This window comes from Typopeltis vanoorti, chromosome 15 (assembly GCF_054136105.1).
Source record: "Typopeltis vanoorti isolate ZY-2024b chromosome 15, IOZ_Tvanoo_1.0, whole genome shotgun sequence".
In the NCBI taxonomy this organism is placed as follows: domain Eukaryota; kingdom Metazoa; phylum Arthropoda; class Arachnida; order Uropygi; family Thelyphonidae; genus Typopeltis; species Typopeltis vanoorti.
In genome coordinates, this window is record NC_143563.1 from 1,370,839 (window position 1) to 1,392,973 (window position 22,135).

Consider the following 22,135-nt stretch of genomic DNA (forward strand, 5'->3'; position numbering starts at 1 on the left):
ATGCCTGAATAAGGGTAGTCGTACAGACGAAGGAAGTCTTCTACAATCGTCTAATGACAAAGCAGTCTCCAATCTTTCTGCTTCCTTTTTCAAGTAGGCGACCATTTCTTCCGCTCCCTCCGCGGTGAACGTGCGCGTTGCTCCCAGAGAACCACCCGCACTTTTCACCAATCGCTGCATAGCCCACAGGAGTGACCTCATCATTCGGTGGGAAATTCCGCAGCAGGTCTTGCTGAGGGGAAGTGAGGAGCATTTCGCCACGCACTCGTTTCCGAACAGAAGTCCACTGCGGTGCCTGTTGGCGGTAGAGAACGACGCAACGTCGCGGAAGTAGCGTGCACAGAGACGAAGATAGAGAGATCGCTTCAGATTGTTTTGTTGTGAAGGTTGCTCTGTCGTCAGAACGTTAAAAGGTTCCACCTGCACGCGCGAGATTTTCTGGAGGGGGGCAACGAAATATTTTCAACACATACAAAGTCGAATTTGATTTCCAAAAGAGTCCGTAAGTATCGCAGTGCTTTTATTTTATTTAGTTATCAAAAACAGTCTCTTAAAATCTGTTTTGAGAATACTGTAATGCAGTACGCATGCGTAACGTACCCTTCGGCCTGGATTAGAATCTTTCCTAAAACGCCTAACCTCGGGACTCGATTAGACCAGAAAACTCTATCGAACTATTGCAACCGAAAGTGAAATATCTGGGGTCATCGAGTCCCGAAAAAGTGGAGGTTTTTTATCACTCAAAGGAGTCAAAGAGGCCAGAAAAGCGCACGCAATTAAAATAAACATAATCGTGAGATTAACATCCTAAGGTGCTGATCTATAGCTCTACGTAGTTGCTTCTTCAGAAATTCGAAAGCAACGACAGACGTTGTTTGACAAATTTAAGCTTCGTCAGGTTAGGTGTTGTATTTGTTTATATCAGAAGGCACGACATTCGAAACGGTTTTTAAGGGTGGGGGGGAGTGCTAGTGTGCATTATATACAAACACCATTCGGAAGGTCGATGAAAGTTGACTGCATAAATAAAGATAGTTGCGAGTGCACCCGGTGGGGGGGGGGGGAGCGATGAGGAAATATTTTCGAGGTGTATGAGAGCCACTCAGTATTTTTGAAGTTTTTAAAAATGTAAAAGCAGCTGATGCTTGATTTCTGTAATTTTTCATCCCCACCAGAGGGAGTTAATCTCGATTTCTGACTTCTTCTTCTTTGAGTGCCATCTCCTATCGGAGGTCGGCGACCACCTTGGCAAATTCTGGGCGATCCTCAGCCACTCTAAACAGTCCCTCAGAGCTCATGCCAGTCCACTGTCTGATGTCTTCCAGCCAAGATTTTCTTCATCTTCCTTGTCTTCTTCTTCCATTTATCTTCCCCTTTATAAGCAATTGAAGTATTTTATATTTTTCATTACGAAGCAGGTGACCAAGATATGCAGTTTCCTTCTTTTTATGGTATCTAAAAGTTCTCGTGATTTCCCCATTTGTTCCAGTACTTCCTGATTGGACGTTTTTGCTGTCCATGGAATTTATAACATTCGTCTGTATAACCACATCTCAAAGGCTTCAAGTTATTTTATTGATGTTGTCTTCAAGGTCAAGGTTTCTGCCCCATACAGCAGTATAGATCATACATAGTATTTAACCATGCGTGCTCTAAGTTTAAGTTGTGGTTACACAGTGTTGATTACATCAAGAGAATAATAAGGTATTTCTTGCCATTTCAATTCTTATTTCCATTTCTGATTGCATTCTTCATTTAACCAGCATCCGAGATATTTAAACTTTGTCGCTCTTTCTATTCGTTTCCCATTTAAAGAAAGTGATGAATTAAGAATTGGTTTCTTGCTTATGACCATGAATTTAGTTTTGGTGATATTTATTTTTAATCCCATTTTTTCACTCTCTTCTTTCATTAGTTCCAGAAGATTTTGAAGATCCTGAATATTGTCAGCCAGAAGAGCTGTATCATCGGCATATCGGATGTTACTGATGATTTCACCATTTACATTAATCCCTTCCTCTCTTCCTTTTAAGATTTTTTGAAATATGGCTTCTGAGTACATGTTAAAAAGAAGAGGTGACAGCACAGATCCTTGCCTTACTCCTCGTTTGATGTTAATGGGGTCTGTAATAATGCCATCAACAAGTTTTCAATGATCCTGATGTCTTTACCATCTAATCCAATTTCTGACTACTGTTCGTAAATAACATTTCCATTTGATGGTGTGTAGCTGTGAAATTAGCTGATGGCCTCTTTTAAGGGCATTTCCATGCACAAATTATTAAAAGCCATTAAGGAGTAATAAGATTTTTTAAGGTAGTACGTGTTACGCACATTAACAAAATACTAACAAAAACTAATATTGTTTCCTTTGAAGTGCCAAAGTGCGTGTTCTCCCATTTAATCAGTGGTGAAGAGCTTCGGATGAGTAAACCAAAGCTGCGTTGCTTGTGTCAGTTTGAATGTTGAGACAGATCATTTCTTCTCTCTCTCTGACGATGACCTGGCAAGAAGGAAGAAATATATAAGAGCTAATAAGGAAGAATTGAAGATGCTATATTTTTCAGAAGAAATATATAGAAGCTATTAAATGCTGTATTTTTCATGATGATGCTATTAAGGATAATTTTAAATAAAAAGAAATACTCACCTTCTTGTAACGATTTATAGGAATGACGAAGTGCTTTTAAGTGCGGGGATACTTTTAATCTTGGGAAACGAACACGTGGAGGAAGTCAAAACACAGGAAGTCAAACCAAAGCGTATGACGTCATGTTCGGGTTTCCAGCAGTTGCTCTGTGTAAGTTTTGTACTTTTTCTTTACATATATACTCATACAAAAGCGCGAAAGATCGATATTGACAGGTTTAGATTCAAATTTAGATAATTCTTCATAAGTTTGTAATCAGCAAATCCTGTGATTAGCGCGGTCAGGCTTCTAACTAACCGACATCCAATTCTTTCTTAAAATCATCGCATTAACTTTCCGCTTCTGAAACCCATTGCCGAAGTCCATTCCATCCGAAATATAAAAATGAACTTCGGTTGTTTGTCGATCTAGTACGGGCACATTTTATTAGTCGGTTTTTAAGCGGAACACTCTCAAAGGCTTTGCTCAAATCCCCTCTCCAAAATCTCCCATCACAGGTATCACTCTGTCCCTTGTTGCTTCACCACCAAAATTAAGCAGGCTTGCCCTGACCGATCCCCCTTCATGCTGTGCCCTTGAGAAGGTTACCTCTTTCACAAATATACTCGATGCCGTTCTAATTAATATTCGTTTCGTGTTGCTAGAATGCGAAGACTCCTACTGGTCCATCTTCGCTGACCCTTCTCCACCGGGAAGGTTCACTTCCTAAACTCGGCGATTTATTGAAGATGACCAAAAGTGGAATGTCCCATCTGCCAGAGGAGATGGTCTCTCTCTCTCTCTGACTTAGAGCTAATCGATTACCAAACCACCTGACACGACACTTCGTTCTTCTTCTTCCTTCTTCTTGCTGGTTAGGCAAATCGTTCTCAAGCAGTATTTCTTTTCTGAATGACCTGCAGAATGCTGATTAAAATTTTCCGTAACTGAGCAGAATCGCATTTATTCGGGAAGTGTTGGTTGCACTCAATTCTTTTCGATTTGAGTACTGTTTTTAAAAAAGGCATTTCGAATTAGTGTTAACCTTTCCAATTTCTTTCTTTTCAGTGCTGCGATCACTTTCCATCGATTGAGGAATGAAACGAAGAGGAGAGGAGAGGATGGTGATAAACTTAATTTCACATCTTCCATCAAACACGATCCCCACTTGATGCCTCTTGGGTAATACCCGATATGTTCTCGATTCCGCTGATATTGCGATTAAATTCGAAGCCCCAATCCACTCCCCCCACTCAATTTACTTCATCAAAATCCCTTTAAAAATGCACGAAGGATCAACTGTGGCAGTTCCTACACATTTCCTGTTCGTCGTCAAACAACGAGGATATTAAAATCATCCGCTGTCAAATACGATTAATGCATTCTAAACTCATTCAATGACTGTCCTGTGTGTCTCTCACTTTTTGCCTGCGAAATCCTCCCCCCCCCCATCCTCCAAAACATTCTTAATTTGATGTCGTCACGATTTATGAATTTACATTTCAATCAGTCGACTGGGACTTTCGTTAAGGCGACTGTGAAACTCGCACAGCCGAACTTCACGAGTCATCAGCTTCAATTTTGGCCCTTGTTTACAAACAATATTTTTTCCTTCTGTTCATCCTTACTATTTGGTCTCTTTTCACATCACTGTAATTCCTTTCGCGTACAATTTTTTACAAAAATCTGGCAATTAATCCAAACTTAACCCACTCCTGCAATTGCTGTCTCTTCAGTCGTTAATTGGACTGCGGGAGTTTATTAGTTTAAATCCCGTGCATTTGCGTCGTCCCCTTCAAGTCGTTCATTAAGTGTGTAAATTCCTCGCCCTTCACTGAAACATCTCCACAAGCCTGTGCGCTCTTTCGCTGATTCTGGGTCATCCATCTCGATTATAAAAACTTCTGCACATTCTAAATAACTTCTCGACTTTAATTTTCATTTCAAATTTTGAAGTATGAAAAGAGTTTATTTTGAATTATAAAAACCCTAATTCATTCTATATTTTAATTTAAATATGTTAATCAGAACTTTGGTAGACGTTCAATCTGATGTGTACCATTTGTTCATTTCTTTACAGAAGATGGTCACGTGGGCAACCGTAGTAACGTCAGCACTTATGATGATGACGATGATGATGATATGCATACCGTTCGGCGTCAATACACAAGGTTAGTGTAGCAGTCATTAATTTCTCAACAGTTATTTCGAAACGAAACCTTTTGGAAAATACAACTCGCTATTATGAAGGACTGGTCTGGAAGAAGCAGCATCTTTATACACCTGAAGAGGACGGGATGGGCTGTCCTGAACTGTGTTGAGATAAAAGAATTTGCATGAACAAGAGCAAAAATTAATACTCCACTTCCTTCTAGAGCTGGATAAGAACGAGATGATCTGTGGTGGATGAAAAGTGTCAGACACTCATTAATTGGGTCAAACGTTTCAGTAATATTAGGTGTGTCATCGAAGGAGTTCCCCATTGCTTGGAGAAGGAGAGAGCAGCACGTGGACGACAACACTTTGCCCAATCCAGTGATAACAGAAGTTCGAATTAATGTTGGAACGTGGCTTTTAAGAACAGTCACAGGAGCAGAAGGACATTTCCTTCTCTAAAAAGTGTCAAGAATGGCTGATGATGATGCTTTGGTGTGGTACGAGGAGGAGATCGCCAAACTGAAGAAAAAGAATTCCCATTTAGATCTGTTTACAGGAGAACTGAAGTTTTGTGTTTCTATTCGAAGAGTTCTGCAAGGAACTTTTCCGTTTCATCATTCTGCGTGAATTATTTCGGGAAAAAATCCAACGGAGCAAAGTCTGGATCAGAGAATCGGTCAGGAAAACCAATTCAAGAAATCTTCAGAACTGATTTCTTGAATTGAGACTCGATTACGCCCTTTCATCTTTCATCTCTCTGCTTCAGTGTTTCCTTGATAGTTTTGGAGTGCGACAAAAGTGCTTCGACCAGCATTGGGTTTTCTTTATTTGTAGTTAGTATTCACGAAGCTTGACCAACACACTATTCTACCATACTTCGAACTGCTTTAAGATGCACATCTCCTCCACACTGCAATAGCAAGGACAAGTCCGTTTTCTCTTTCAGTTAGAATTACCCATTTGTTCAACTCTCATTTAGGACACCCGGAATGCTTAAAAGAGGTTTGGTGAGCTCACCGATGTCATCTCGAGGTGGGAGCGTTGGTTCATTCCCAAACGTTGAGCCTTCAAAATCCGGAGTACGGGTTTGAGAATAACATCCCTTAACAAACTTAACTCGCTACTCCAACTGGGCTTAATTGCTTCGTCTTAATTCCAGAAATCCTTAAGAATAACTCGTCATCGCATTCCCGCAACAGAGGTGCACCCATGCATGCCGTAAAACGTGCCTTTTTGAATTTATATCGGCTGGAAATCCAGCAGGACCGAACACGTTTTTACAACTATTTTTAAACAAGTTTGCCAAATTGTAATGACAACCGAATAAAAGCAATAAAAGCGCTTTTGTCTCAACACAACCCGGACTGAATCACTTTATGAAGAATGACACGGAGGCGGGGGGGGGTCTTTGTTTTAGGGTGGACAGGCTAAAGAGGTTTTAGGATGTCCTTTCCCCTCTCGGACACCTAAGACATTTTACGAGAACTATTAAGCTGAAATTGAGTGGAGAATTTTTTTTTCTTTCTTTCTTTTCTACGCATTGGCAATGATAGCACGTGGTGGAAAGAGGTTTAACTGCCTTGTCATGGCATTAAGTGAGTTTGTACGAAGCCATCTTCTCGGCTGTCGGATTTAATATGAAACGAACCCGGGACAAGACGATAAGAAAGATGCATCTCAAGTAAACAAAGAAATGCTGTGACGAAATCAGAAATCGAGTTTTAGAACGAAACGAAACAATCGGATGAAAAACGTCGTGATGATGTTTTCTTTTAACAGGAAACGAAGGATTTCTTGTCGCAACTTCCAGGCTTTCCTCAGGAAATGAAGAATGACACGGAAAAGGCGATTCCGAGAAATGGAGAATACGAAGGAGTGGATGGAGAGAGAGAGAGAGAGAAAACAACAACTTAAGTTTCAGAGTGATAAAACCCTACCCCGGTATGAGACCGGCTAACTCACCTTTAGTCGAAAGAGACAAGAGGAAGGTTCCTCACGCCTGACGGGAATCGAACACGGGTCTTTCCGACCGAAGGACTTTGTCCTATACTGACTGAGCTACGGAGGCTTAATAGAAAAGACTAAAATTTCGAACTTTTCAAGAGACCAGAAGGCGTAAATGCCATGCAGAGAAGAGGGAGGTTATCCATTTAGTCTTTTCAGACTTGGCACTCTATTTTTACGGTTGCAAAGTAGACTGAGAATGCAGCTGAAGTTCGTTCGAGCCATTTCCGATAGGTTTTATGCCTTCTCACAGTTGATTGGAAACTGTTATTAATGCCCGGATGGAGTGGGAGTTCATTCCAGCGTGGGTGATTTCTGTAATTCGCATCAGAGCAAGCAGTTGGAAGCTGGTCTCGTCATTCACATGGAAAGGAGATGCGGAGGTTATTCCCGATCGAATAAAAATCCGATCCGCATTTTGACTGACAGTAAGTTGCACTTCTTTCTCATCTGCCAAATCTTCTACTACAGAAATCAACAAATCTTCCAAAAATTTCAACTTCCACATCCTCACTCCAAAAAGAGAATACACACTTCAGATTCAAGTTTAGTCAACACTCACCCTTAACCCCCCCCCCCTCCTAAGTACCAATCGGCTGTCTATTGAACGACAACTTCTCCTTCGGGTCAGGTGTCAAGGTCACTTGAGAACAAAAGGGCGCAAGTCCTTGAACTACGCCGGGAGCGGCTGCCGTGACCGACCGCTTCGCCCTCGTTTACGAAAGCACCGCTTCTGGTCATTGGACCTTGCATCATTCTTAGATGCTTCGTTGGAAGGAAATTACGCCACGAGTTGAAATCGCTTCATCCTTTCCCCTTCGTCCTATTGAATGCAACTTGGTTCGGATATTGTCAAGTCTGAGCTGTGCATTCCAAAGCGCACACCAAACATTAATTGAAATTGAAATGGAACAAATCAAATTAAGAAATTTTATCGACGGGTCTAAATTTAAACACAATCAGTTCTTTGAAAAAAAAAAAAATTAAATGTACTACAGATTTCGTTCAAAATAATACATAAATGAACGAATGAATTAATCTATGCCTTTCTGTTGTTCTAACTTTATAGAAATAACTTGTTGTATCTTTACCTGCGCCGGAAGATTAGTACGAACTATAGCTGGCATGCGTAGACGAGAATACTATTAATGCCATCTTATGTTCCTAATCCTAATTGGTAATTGAAATAATGGAATATCCAAGGTCGGTTTTATTCAGTTGCACATGCAAAGCTTCTCCTTGGAGAGGAGGGGGAAACATCTAGGAAACGCCTTCTATTTGGTTACTAGAATTTCTACTTCCTCAAGTCCCCCCCGCCATACGTATTACAGGGAAGGCAATGTAAGCCCCTGAAGTCATTCCCGATTGTTTTGGCCCTCTACTAATATTAAGACACACAAATTGCAAATGTTGTCCCAAGGGATGCATGGTAGCATCGCAAGTTTTCCTTTACTTCTTCCCCCGCACATGTTTCCCGCTTCCATTGCAGGATGCGCGTGTTACATAGATACCAGATTGTTAGTACAACTCCCCCCCCCCCCAGCCGGCCTGCCGCTGAGAGGAGTGGGGGGATGTATTTTTGGACTTTAGCAGCATGTGTTCACTGGGCCTTTTTGCCTGCTTGCGGGATGAAAACCCCCAGATAAACTTGGGGGGAAACCGTGCTGTGCACGCCCAAGACCGGCTAACTTGGCTATGGGTGAGAAAGATCCTTAAGCTCCTCATGTCGTCTACGGGAATCGAACCTAGGACACTCCTTCCCCTGCTGTATTGTTGCGAAGCGTAAAGCCACTAGGATAACCGCGTGAACCCAAGTTTTACTTTACGAGACACTTTAACATGCAGGAGAGAGAGAGAGAGAGAGAGAGAGAGAGATGTCCATGCTCATAAGGTGGAATCAGAACAGTGAAAGTAGAAACACTTTCTCAGATAAAAACAGCTCATATTTAGAGAATAAATGCGTTCTTATTTGTGTGTGTGATTCTTTGCATATATTTACATCTACTTTCCTATTTTAATTATTTTATTTATTTATATTTTAATTATTTTTAGGCTGCGGATTTAGACCAACGAGAACTACATCAGGAAGATTTAGCAGAGGTGGTGAGTCTTTTCCTGTATAACTAAATAATAAAAGTATTTGAGTGTTAAAATCATGTTCGGCACAAAAAGAAGGTGTTTCTTTAGTATGTCCTAGCGTAAAAAAAAACAAAAACAAGCTACTAATGATCCTTCATTAGTATCTTCCGTTGTGTCGGTGATCTCTCTCATCTATGCAGTTGCTTTAAAGAAACAAAAGTTATCGATGTGTAATTTCCGCTAAAAAGAACAAGAATCATTCAAATGTCATTTGAGCATGCGCCATCGGAAACGGAACACGTTTAATCTTTTGCTTCTTGGCACAATAATAAATAATTTACGCTTTAACGTTTTAAATGTGAAATAAGTTAATAATAAAAACCAATTTCAGAGAGCTAATAGTTTTTTAATTCTTGTTTTTTCAGTATTCCGACCAACGGTCGTAGGTGGCAAAATATCAGTCCCTTATTCGTGGCCTTGGATGGTAAGTGCGCATCTCAAAGGATTGGATGAGTGGCGAGTAAAACCAGCGCTGTTTCGCGTGCTTGCGTTGTAGGAGCGGACTGAGAGGCACAACTGCCGAGTGTGCCCGATCAGAAACTTCCGAAATATCTCAGGATCGAGAGAGAGGCGACGACAGCCCGCAGACTTGGCTAAGTGATGCGGGTCTGTTGGTTTTATGCTCCACCCACCCAATCTTCACTCCCTGTTCATCTTCGATTAGTTTCCAATGCGATTTGAGTTCAGCCTGACTGGATTTTTTCTTGCAGGCCGCTATCATGAAAGTCGGAAGAGGAAAGAAGAGTTTTTTGTGTGGGGGCGCTCTCATCGCTCCCAAGTACATCCTCACAGCTGCCCACTGTTTTCCCAGCAGCTCGAGATCGTAAGTGAATTTATTATTATTATTTTTTTTTTGAGCTCTTTGTTGTATTTCGCGTTTAGGTTTTCTTCACTTCTTTGGTGGGCCACGATTTCTTTTGTTTTCTTTCTTTCCAGCAGCCCTTCTCGCTTCGTGGTGCGTTTAGGAGCTCACACCGGTGAAGACGGCACCGAATATGCCATCGACAGCATAAAGGTGCACGCGCGATACAACTCCAGAAGGAACTATTACGACATCGCGGTGATACGCCTCAAAAAGGCTGCTCCGTACACGGAAAGGATTAGGCCGGTGTGTTTACCCACTTCGCAAATGGCCAAGGCGAACATCGACGGCCGTTCGGTCACGGTCACCGGATGGGGAGACACTTCTTTCGGTAGGTGGCGCCAATGTAGCTTTTAACGATCACAATGAGAGATTTTTGCCCTTTTAATTTACGGTCATTTTGTTAAATAATTTATTTATTTATTTATTAACAAAGTTTATTATCCTCTTCATTTATACAAAATATTTACAAATATACAATTGAAGCATTACTATTACATTTTTGCTCACTACAAATATTCAGTATTTAATGTTAAGTGAATGTCTTATTTAAATACATAAATAATAATAACCAACAATGTATTTTCCATTTTTCCATACATCTTTACAATTATTCATTTCGTGTGTTAAGAGAGAGAGATTTTTCATATTGACGATATTGGTTGTGGAATAATTTTTTTTAGATAAATATACATAATTTTTTTTCAGCATTTTGTCATTTACATTTTTATTTTCATCTGCAGTTCAATTAATTCTCAAATTCTATTCAGAGTTTCTTGTTTGGTATCAGCAGGGAATGCTGAGTGGATTCATTTCACTTTTTCACAATACTATTTTTAAATTCGAAATAACATTAATAATATTTTTTATTATTAATAATAACACTGTATTTTACGTTTTTTGTTTCACATACATATTTACAGTGATTAATATAATATGCTAAGAGTGATCTCTTTCATTTTGACAATATTGGTTATGGATTAAATTTGTATAAATATATATACTAGTTTTTTTTTTCTATATTCTATCTATTACATTTATATTTCAACATTAACAACAAATAATAATAATAATAATAATAATTTTTTTTTATTTAAAATTTTTTTTTATTATTACATTACATACAATTTGATTACATATGATACAACATTGCTTATATTTGTTTATATGTGATACATACTTTTTTTTCTTTTTTTTTTTGTGTTGGATGAGATGGGTTTTCTCTGCTTTCATCCTCGAAGCTTATTTGTAAGTTTATCTGAGGATGACATCACTTGGTTATTATTTATTGGTTTGTTTGCTGTGCTAACGCACACACACACACACACACACACACACACACACGAATTTGGAATGTATTGATGCATCACTGAACTGAAAGCCTGAACGAATGTATTGTGTTTCATTAAGTTTGTATGGTATTTTGGGTGCGTGTTTCTTGTTCGTAGTATGTCCTTAGAGCTCTTTTCAGGCTATTGTAGTTTGTAAGGTTTCTGTATTCAAAAGGTAATTTGTTTATCATGTCTGGGATGTAGAAGTTTCGCGTGGCCTTTCAATAGTGATTACTGTATTTATATGTGATATAATTAGTAGTCTGAGGTCTTGTTATACGGTATGTATTTCTGACTGTCCCGTAGTTGGCATCGAAATAATGTTTTAGCAAAGCTGCATAGTGACATAAATGTTCTGCTGTCAGTATTTTGTGTTCTGACATTGCAATGTTTATAAGGTCGTTATTTTCTCTTTCTTCTCAAAATATCAGTTTTATCATTTGGTACTATAGCGACATTAATCTATTTAATTTGTGTGATGCACAGCAAGCATACGTTGTTATAGCGTATCTTAGTATATTTTGGCACATAATGCTTCGTATATTAGTGTTTTTATGCGTATGGGAACTATGTCTTTTAACCTGTAGAGTTTGCCACTTATTGTTCGGAGTTTGTTGCGTAGATGGTTTATGTGGCTATTCCAGTTCATATCTGCATCGAAGTAAATTCCAGGGTATTGTATTGTTTCAACCTGAGTGATTGTAGTGCTTTTGCTGTTCTGTGTGTTTTTTATGTTGGAGAGTGGAAGATGGATGGTTATATATTTCTTATCAACTGGTCGAGTCAGTGGATTTCTGAATATCATTAATTTTGTCTTTTCTGAGTTTAGGTGTATGGAGTTTTTCGTGAGCCAGTCTATGATCAGATTTATGTCATGTTGCATATTTGTTTGGTCTATGCTTGCATTATTATGGATGGATATTATAGCTGTATCGTCTGCGTATCGGAGTATCTTACCTTTGAGGGGTAGCTGATTAATATCATGCATGTAAATATTGTATAGAGTTGGGGAGAGTACAGCTCCCTGTGGCATTCCACAAGTGTTACTTGTAGCTCTCTGTTTCGGTTTGACCCGATACGTGTGATATGCTTTCTATTTTGAAGGTAGTTTGTAAACCACCTGTGAAGAGGCCCGTCTATTCCAACATGCCTCAGCTTTTCTAACAAGATTTGATGTGTGAGTGTATCAAATGCTTTAGGTAGATCGATAAAGATTGCTATGGCAATTTTGTTTTTGTCTAAGGCGGTATTAATTACGTCTGCAAAGTCTTCCAAGAGAGATGCTGTTCCCTTATTTTTCTGAAAACAATATTGTGTTTTTGGGGATGATATGAAGGTCTCTGTATATGCTGTGAGTTTCTTCAGTATGATCCGCTCCATAATTTAATTGATAATTGGTAATGTTGCTATGGGTCTGTAATTGCTGATTAAATTTCTTTTCCATGTTTGTATATGGGTGTGATTATGGCGGTCTTTAGCATACTTGGTATTTGTCCTGTTTTAAATATTTTATTTATTAATTTTAGTAGCATAAGGGCAGAGCTGACTACTACCGGGTGCGTCCCCAGGTGGCGGATCGGGGAACAGCCTTCAGATATGGAGGTTGGCTGCGATATAAGCAGAGCAATCTGGCGAATAAGCAGCCGTGGACTAACAGCGACTGAGCTATCAGGGCGTGGGAGAGCAGAAGCGGTAACTCTGTCTCACTTAAAACCTCACAAAGCCCAATGACAACTCGGTGACATGGCGAGTAGTGCCGCCATTAAATAAGTACCTACTGGGTTTACCGCCCCTGACATTGGGAAGCAGCATTGTCAGTACTGACACAAGGTTGAAGCCAAATGATGACGGAAAAGCTTGTAATCAGAGATTTGCAGATGGCAATATGATTATATTGTGTACGTCTGTAATACTGCGGAGCAGAAAGCAAATGGAGAAACTACTGCTCTACCTTATCTCCAGAACAACCACCATGGCGAGCAAACCCTTACAATTGGCCCCAAGTTCCCGGCGTCCCTTAAATGGGACAGGGGTGCGAAGAATCTCCGGGCTCAAAATGGTGTCCACTTTTAAAATAGCAACTTGGAATGTCAGAACTCTGTATGAAGCTGGCAAATTAAGAAATGCCACAAGAGAAATGAAGAGGCTGGGCATCCGGATTTTGGGAATTTGCGAGACAAGATGGCCAGGATCTGGAAAGTGTCAACAAGATAATATGACAATGTATTACTCTGGGAATGATGAGAACAAACATCGACATGGTGTAGCTGTAATAGTAGATGAATAAATCAGTAATAAATTGAATTCCATTTTCTGAAAGGATAATGCTGTTACAACTTAAGGGAAACCTCGTTAACATAAATATCATCCAAGCTTATGCACCCACAGCTGACAAAAGTGAAGAAGATGTTGAAGAGTTTTATGAACACCTAAAAGAGATTAAAAACCTAACAAAGAAACATGATATAAACATAGTGATGGGTGACTTCAATGCAAAAGTGGGAAGAAGGGTGATGGAGAAATTGTTGGCGAACATGGCTTAGGCACCAGAAATGACAGAGGAGATCGCCTAGTCCAATTCTGTCAGGAAGAAGATCTAACAATAGCAAATACCTGGTTTAAACTTCCACCCAGAAGACTGTACACTTGGAAATCACCTCAAGATAACCAACATAATATTGTCAGAAATCAAATTGATTATATACTGATAAATAAAAGATTCCACAGTAGTATAAAGAGTGCAAAGACTTATCCTGGAGAAGATATCTCATCAGACCACAATCCCATAGTTGCAGAAATACGTCTTAGATTAAAATCAGCTAAAAAATCACAAAAGAAGAAAAAGAAAATTGATGTAGAAAAACTGAAAGACCCGAACATAAATAAAAACGCCAAGTCACAGCTTAACCTACGATTACAACAGATTAACATAGGAGAAAATAAAAGTGTGGAATCCTTTGGAATAGCTTAAAGAATGCCATCGTAACAACAAGTATTGAAGAAGTAGGTTATGTGAATAATATAAAACAACAGGAATGGATGACAGATGAGATTCTTTCTCTTATTGATACAAGAAGAATGTATAAAAACAAAGACCTAGCCAGGTATACAGAAACACATAACATCATCAAGAAAAAAATAAAAGAAGCCAAGGAAAATTGGATGAAAAATTTATGTACTGAAATTGAACTGCTTCAGAAACAACATGATAATTTCAATCTGTATAAGAAAATCAACGAAATTTCCGGAAAACTGAGGAAAAAGCAAATAGTGTCTCTAAGAGACGAAAATGGAAAAATAGTTCTAGAAGAAGAGAATAAAGCACAGATTTGGATAAAATATGTAACAGAACTTTTCAATGATACTAGACAGAAGCCTATAAATATAAAAGATAACATTCAAGGACCAGCAATCATGAAATGCGAAATAGAGAATGCTATACAAACAAGTAAAACAGGAAAAGCCAGTGGACCAGATGGTGTGCAAACAGAATTTTTAAAATTAATCGAACCAGATAACATCAAACTTCTTGAAAAACTATTTAATAAAATATATGAAAGTGATGAATTTCCATCAGATTGGCTCAAATCTACATTTATCACTATCCCAAAGAAACCCAAAGCGAATTCCTGTGGTGACTTCAGACTTATTAGTCTAATGAGCCAAACATTAAAAATATTTTTGAAAGTAATTCAGAATCGCATTTATAGAAAAAGTGAAGAAACTCTAAGTGAAACACAATTCGGCTTTCGGAATGGTTTTGGTACTAGAGAGGCCCTTTTCTGTACCCAAATATTGATACAAAAATGCATAGAAAAACAGAAATCTGTCTTTATGTGTTTCATAGATTTTGAAAAAGCATTCGACAAAGTCAGACACACCAACTTAATAGAAATCCTTCAACAAATAAGGCTAGACGAACAAGACATAAGACTAATAAAAAATCTGTATTGGAATCAGTCAGCTACCGTTCAATTAGACAACATTACCACCAGTGATATTAACATCAAAAGAGGAGTGAGACAAGGATGTGTGCTCTCACCACTCCTGTTCAACATATATGCAGAGGTAATCTTTAAAAAAGCATTGGAAGAATGTCCAGAGGGAATCACAATAAATGGAAAAATTGTTAACAACCTGCGATATGCAGATGACACCGTGCTAATTGCAGATAACATTATGGATCTCCAAAAACTCGTTGACAGAGTATACATAGAAAGCCAAAGAATGGGAATAAATATAAACATCAACAAGACAAAATACATGATCATCAGCAAACATCCAGTCTCATCAATGAAACTGACACTCAATGGGAAAAATATTGATCAAGTGTCAAGATATAAATATCTTGGTTGCTGGCTTAACGAACGGTGGGATCCAGAAATAGATATAAAGACAAGGATTGAAGTTGCACGGCAGTCCTTCATGAAAATGAGAACACTATTCTGCAATAAAGACCTAAACATGGAAGTCAGATGCCGAATGCTGAAATGCTACGTGTGGTCTATTCTGCTCTATGGAGTTGAAACATGGACATTGAAGGCGACAACCATCAAGAAAATCGAAGCATTTGAGATGTGGCTATACAGAAGAATGCTAAAGATATCATGGACAGAAAAAATTACCAATGAAGATGTCTTAAAATCCATTGGCAAAGCTAAACATCTTTTACAAATAATCAAGAAACGAAAAACATCATATCTTGGACACATCATGAGAAACAGCAAATACCAACTTCTACAAACTATTTTGGTAGGAAGAATTGATGGCAAAGGAACTAGAGGAAGAAAAAGAATATCATGGTTTGACAACATCAAGACGTGGACAGGAAAGAGCAGTGCACAACTGTTCAGATTAACACAAGATCGCAGTTTCTTCGCCAAGATGGTCGCTGACCTTCGATAGAAGATAGCACAATAAGAAGAAGTAGCACAAGACCTAAGCTAGTTGCATGTTGCTTGATATCCTTAGGTCTTATACCATCAATTCCTGGGCCTTTGTTTGGTTTGATTTGATGTATTAAAGAGAGAAGTTCTGCTTCTTGGACCATAATCAAAACAGACATAATGTTTGTTTTGATTAGGGTCCAAGTGGAGGATCACGTTTTGGGATTGGGGAATATTTCTGTGTAGTTCTTGAATGGAATTCTACAAAGTATTGGTTAAAGTCATTTGCTAGTTGTTGGATAGGTTTTGCGTCTTTCATGAAGCTGTGTTTTATGGTTTCGGAGGCGGTGGTGTTGGGAACACAATCTAGCATCTCATTGATCAGATGCCAGGTTTGTTTTATGTTGTTTTGTGCAGAAGTTAATTTGTCTCTGTAGTAGTAGTTTCTTTTAGCATTTCTGATTTGTGTTGTAAGACGATTCCTTATTATCTTATATTAAGTTGTTAAAGCTGAGTTATTTGGATATCGCTTTAATTCTTTCCATAGAGCGTCCTTTCTGTGTATTTCTAAGATAAAGTTTACTGTTATCCAAGGATTTTGTGTGGTTTTTGAGCGAATTCTGACTTTCTTTGTAGCTTTCTTATATATTTCTTCCAGTGTGAGTTTAATGTTGTTGTATAAGATATCTGCTGAATCTGATGCCAGGTGTTCCCAGTCTGTTTTTCTTATTTCATGGTTGACTATTTCTTCGTCTATTATTGTTTTCTCTCGCTTTTCTTCTGTGGGACATTGCATTGATATTATCTTGGTGTGCAGGTTTAGAGCGGTGAAGTAATGGTCTGCTACTTTACACTTTATGACTGATGCAGTGTAACTATTTGGTGGTGCTCGTACGTTTATATGATCAAGGCAGGAAGCAGTGATAATATTTCCGAATATTTCTTCTCTAGTACATGATGTTATTGTTGATATTAGATATACATGGATAGTGTGTCTGGGTATTGTACAGTGTTGTTCTGGTTTTCGTTTGCAATATTTATGTTTATGTCGCCGATTATCATTAGGTGTTCGGTTGAGCATATTTCTTGGCGTGAAAGCCAGCAATTGAGTTCATGCAAGAATTTTATCATGTTTTGGTTTGGTAGCCAGTAAATTGCATTTAGTATTATGGGATGCTGTCTATTGGTGGTATTAGTGATTTCAAGGCAAAGGGTTTCAGCACGCTCAAATTGATAGGCAGTTTCGTTTGCTATTAATTTAAGTTCGATAAATAAAATATTCCATTCCCTCTTTTTGTTTGGCGGCATGATCTATTTTGTTGGAAACCTGGAATTTGGAAAGCAGTCGCTTCGTCATTAGTTATGGATACTTCTGTAAGAATCAATATATCAATAATATCAGTGTAATTCCTCAGATAAGCCTGTAACAGTTTTCGAATGCTTCTGATGTTAATATGCACGATTGAGAGACCTCTCGCTTGTACTGTGTGTTGTTTCCATGCATCAAGCGATTCGAAAGTACAATTGCTGATGTATTCTGGTGTAATTAAATCTATCTGATAGTTCACATTCATTTTTGTTGTGTTGAGGTCTTCTTTTTGAACTAAATTGGAGTCTTTTGTTTCACTCTGGCAACTTATCTATGTCTTCCGAGCTTTTTATTTATATAGACTTTGAAGTTTGTGACTTTCTCAAGCGTATCTTGCCGTCTTTGATCCACAACAAATTATAACTTTTTTTTTTCTGCTTTTCTTTCTTGGTACAAAAGATTCTGATTGAAAGGTCTTAAATACTCATATAGAAAGAGTGGTGTATTGTCTTTGATGAGTTTAAGTTCTTGACAACTGGTGTTTTCAGTCTGCTGGCTTTTATGAGATTGTCTCTTGTAGCCTTGCTTGTCAGACCAACTATGACTGGTGCGGGTCGTGGAGAGCCCTGTTTTCTGTTCTTCCTGGGAAACCGATTTATAGTCTGAATATCATTATGCTCTAGGGGGATGTCAATTGCATGGCCTAACTTTAAAACTACGTCTCTGAGATTTTCTGTGGATTCAATTTCTGGAAGACCGTTTATGACAAGGTCTTCTTTATGTTGTTGTTGTTGGTTTAAAACTTCGTATTGTAGTTTCAGGGAATTAAATTCTTGACGGAGTTTCGATGTGTTTTTATCAATTTGTGCTTCCTATCAGTTAGTACGTTGATGCTGGTTTTAATGTCTTTTACCGTTTGTAAGACTTCTTCGGCTGTTGTATTATGAAATTTAACAAACTCTTCATATTCGCTAATTTTCTATTTTTTGTTATTTGTTCGTTCTGTTTATCAAAGAGTTCTTGGACAAGATCGACTAAGCTGGATTTTATATACTCTAAACCTTTTTCTAGTAATAAATTTACAGAACTCAAATCATAAACTCACTGGTATTTTTTTGTCTGCAGTTCATCGTCCGATTCTGCCTCCGGCGTAATCAGTTGCGTCGTGGGTGGCGGCGTTTCTTTTTCCTCTCTGCAGTATAGGCACTTCCATTCCTCTCGTTTGGCACTGGATTTGCGTTGCCATGTTGTTTCTGAAAGTCCGGAACATGTAAAGTGAAGATTCCTAAGGCATTTCCTGCAGGTTATATGACTTCCGTCGGACGATAACTCCTTCAGGCACTTGTTGCACTTCATGACTCACCTTTCTTCCCTTGAGCAACTGTAAAGATGGCGACGTCCTTTGTTCTATGCTCATAGTGACCATGGTTAGTGAACTGTGCTCAATTTTCAGCACACTTAGATTTGGGATTCCACTTGGCCGATTTCGATAATTATATATCACTGTCTTCAGTGTGATATGGCACTTTTAAATTAGAAACAGGAGTTAGAACCACATTAAAACTATAAAAAACGGGACAAGCGATACGACCATGCGAACGCTACACGTTCCCTACGTGCCCTCTGCTTTGTATAATAATAATAATAATAATAATAATAAAATAAAATAAAATAATTAAGAATGTTTAAATGTGGTTGTATAAAATAAAGCGCAAATTAATTGCTGTTGCAGTTATTTAGCTATTAATTTTAATTAAATACAATTAAATAAAACTGTATTCAGCCATGGAATTAATAACTATTAAGATCAACTTGTAAGATTATACTTTAAAAATGATGAAATAAGGGATTAAGGTTAAATAAAGGATTTAAAATATAAGAGAAAGATTTAAATATGAAATATAATAAATATAATATTAAATTTCAATAAATTTTAAATATTAAATTAATAAAGATTAAAATATGAGATAAAGATTTTAAGATAACGATTTAAAATGAAGACAATTGATTTACTAACTGATAAAATTAATTCTAATTTATTTACAATTTTATATCATCGCATAGCATCAGCTATATAAGAAACAAAACATCATGACTTGTGTCGATTTTGATTTTTCTTTCTTTCTTTTTATACTCTTTCGGTCTAATGACATTCTTTTAATAAGTGACAAAAGATCGGAGGTATTAAATCTCTTTTACGTCTATCGCAAACATAAACGACACACGCACACTTTCTGTCTGTTTAGAACATTAATGGCGATGTCTTAGCAGCACTAACCCAAGATACGTTTCCTGCACAGGGGGAAGGAGCAGCAACGTCCTGCAGGAAGTCACCATCCCCGTGGTTCCTAACAAAGAGTGCAACAACTCCTACAGCCGCTTATCCTTATCGACGTTTCCCCAAGGAATAACGAAAGGCCTTCTCTGTGCGGGGCTCTCCGAAGGAGGGAAAGACGCCTGTCAGGTAAGTTCACTTCTGTCCAGTCGCTATTTAGACTCGCTTCGCTACGTTCGTCGGATTTATTTCATTGTTGCAATAAAAAAATGAACGAAATAAATTTAATTGCGATCACTTGAGAGTGTTCATAAGCTTATTCCTTACTTACTTTTCCCTGTAAGAAAATTCTTGGTATTTCTTATTCTGTTTGTCTAAACTATCGCATAACTATTTTATTATTAATATGAACCCATGGAATTTAAAAACAGTTGTTTAAAATAATAACCGACTAAGAAATGCGAGTGATTTGCATAAAAGTTCGAGTCAAATGAATTCACTTCGGGTAATTGTTTTTGGGCTGTGTTTGCAGGGTGACTCCGGAGGCCCTCTGGTGATGCAACAAGGCACTACGTGGACAATATTTGGAATCGTCTCATTCGGATACAGATGCGCAGAACGGGGTTTCCCAGGGATATACACCAGAGTGACGCACTATCTCAAGTGGATTGCGGACAACACCAAATAGGCCGAACTCTTCCCACCCACAGAGGAAGCAAGATGAGGGCTCCGATAGGGATTCCAAACTTATCAGCTCACAGAACGGATTGCTCAGCCACAGAATGTGCGATGACAGCCAAACAGGAACACTGCATCGTAAATTATTTATGTAATAAATCAGATTTTCTATAAGAGTATTTGACTTGAGTGATTGTTTGCAATTTATTGGTGAATTATTTTTAATCTCTTTTAATACGTTCTGTGTTTATCGCGGAAGACCTTGTATTGCACTTCAAACAGACACAAGCATAGCTTGTCAGTTTCTCTATCGGACTTTAAAATCAGTATTAAAGAATAAATAATTAAACCTCATATTAGAGTTTATTTTCGCATGTAATCGTTCAAATAGGAAAGTTTCAGCAATGTTCCTCATCTGGTGGAGACACGATGTACCAATGATTGCGCATGCTCCGTACGTTGCGACAAATAAATTTTGTGTCAGTGCACTCTTAGTCTGGGTAGGCTTGAGGAATTTAGGAGGAATGTCTTGGAATAAAAACAAAGAATACGATGACGTGAATGGGATGAATGACGTACGAAGAAAATCTTTAAGTGCGAAATACAGCTTAAAGAGACACAAGGAAGTACGCGTTGAGGTCAAAGAAAGAACGCGACCTTGAGGTCAATAAGGAGATGATTAGAGAGATAAAAGGAAGTCGAGGAGCTTGTAAGATTCAAGAGGTTCCCTCATACTGTTCAGTAAGTTGCTTAGTTTAACCGGTCGGACTGCGTGCAGCGCTCTGTGGACATTCGGGCTACTCCATTTGGGAAAAGGTGATGTGCGCATCTGCGCAACATACTGACGAGAAAAACTTACTATTCCAAGCACGCATGCGTGTATATTCTTTGTTATGAAATGCAACAGTTGAAATAAAAAATATCCCACAAAGATTCTCTGAATCCTAGAAATGTCTCATCTCATGAAATGGCGTTCAGAAGAAATTATCTTCTCTTTTATTCCTTTCATTCCATCTTCTGTGAAGGAATGATGAAAGTTTCATTAACACGTCATTCATTTCATTAATAGTGTTATAGAAGGCTGCAGCACCATAGCTTGATATACTGAAAGGCAGTCAGATGAATTGGTACTGGAAAGGATCGGCAGAACTTGAAGGCTCTTTAAAGATATCACCAGAAGAAAGCTTAAATACTTTGGACACATTAATAGGATGGAAGGAGGATTTCTCAGAACAGTAATAGAAGGGAAGTTTCTAGGAAATGAGGAAGGAATAAACCGCCAATCTGCTGGATGAATTGAGTGTCTTGTCTTCAACAGGACCACGTGGTATGGACTGACGAGACACATCACTGAGCAACAAAGCTACCATACCGCATCTGATGATGTACAAAGGTGTTACACCGATGTCCTTCTGCAGAAAACGAGTCTGTATGCAGGACGTATCGTTAATACTGTTCAATCATTAATGAGAAACCCTGAACTCCCCAGATGTTCCTGTTGATCTCTTCCACATTAAATTACAACGATTTCATACCAACCCTACTGAGCATCCTTTAGTTCCTTGGCATTTCTAAGCCGAATTGACATCCCCACACTTTTCCATTAGCTGTTAATATGGCTTTCAATTCGTTTGTGGATAATGCAGTATTTTACTAATATCATGCACGCATAAGCCACAACCGAAGCGCCCTATGATCACACCTCTTTCGAAATCTGTAATGATACAATAATGCGAATTTTTGTGGCTGAAAAACCCAAACCGCTCTTCATTCTGTTCATGAGACTAACTCACGATCAGCGGGATCCTTATAAATTTCCTTCCGGTCGAGGATAGGAATCGAATCCCGATACTTCTCACCATAGA

At 38.4% G+C, this 22,135-nt stretch overlaps 1 protein-coding gene across 2 annotated transcripts; it reads left to right on the forward strand.

The window, feature by feature from the left end:
• The first annotated feature begins 131 nt into the window (after window positions 1–131).
• LOC150098300 (clotting factor B-like) lies at window positions 132–20,449 on the forward strand. Of its 2 annotated transcripts, none has more exons than XM_090405293.1 (8): window positions 132–502; window positions 4,710–4,800; window positions 8,843–8,893; window positions 9,295–9,353; window positions 9,640–9,752; window positions 9,866–10,122; window positions 19,618–19,781; window positions 20,125–20,449. In XM_090405293.1, the coding sequence occupies exons 2-8, from the start codon at window positions 4,713–4,715 to the stop codon at window positions 20,278–20,280; spliced, it is 888 nt and encodes a 295-aa protein (XP_090261419.1). In that variant the 5' UTR covers window positions 132–502; window positions 4,710–4,712; the 3' UTR covers window positions 20,281–20,449. The 2 variants fall into 2 exon arrangements, with proteins under 2 accessions (XP_090261419.1, XP_090261418.1); XM_090405292.1 differs by lacking the exon at window positions 132–502 and adding an exon at window positions 2,684–2,800.
• Window positions 20,450–22,135: the final 1,686 nt, after the last annotated feature.

Bases quoted from the DNA above. Each gene is read 5' to 3' on its own strand.
- LOC150098300 (XM_090405292.1), top strand. From the start codon at position 2,765: ATGACGTCATGTTCGGGTTTCCAGCAGTTGCTCTGT. The intron at 4,801-8,842 runs GTTAGTGTAGCA...AATTATTTTTAG, and splicing joins GTTCGGCGTCAATACACAAG to GCTGCGGATTTAGACCAACG. The intron at 9,354-9,639 runs GTAAGTGCGCAT...TTTTTCTTGCAG, and splicing joins CTTATTCGTGGCCTTGGATG to GCCGCTATCATGAAAGTCGG.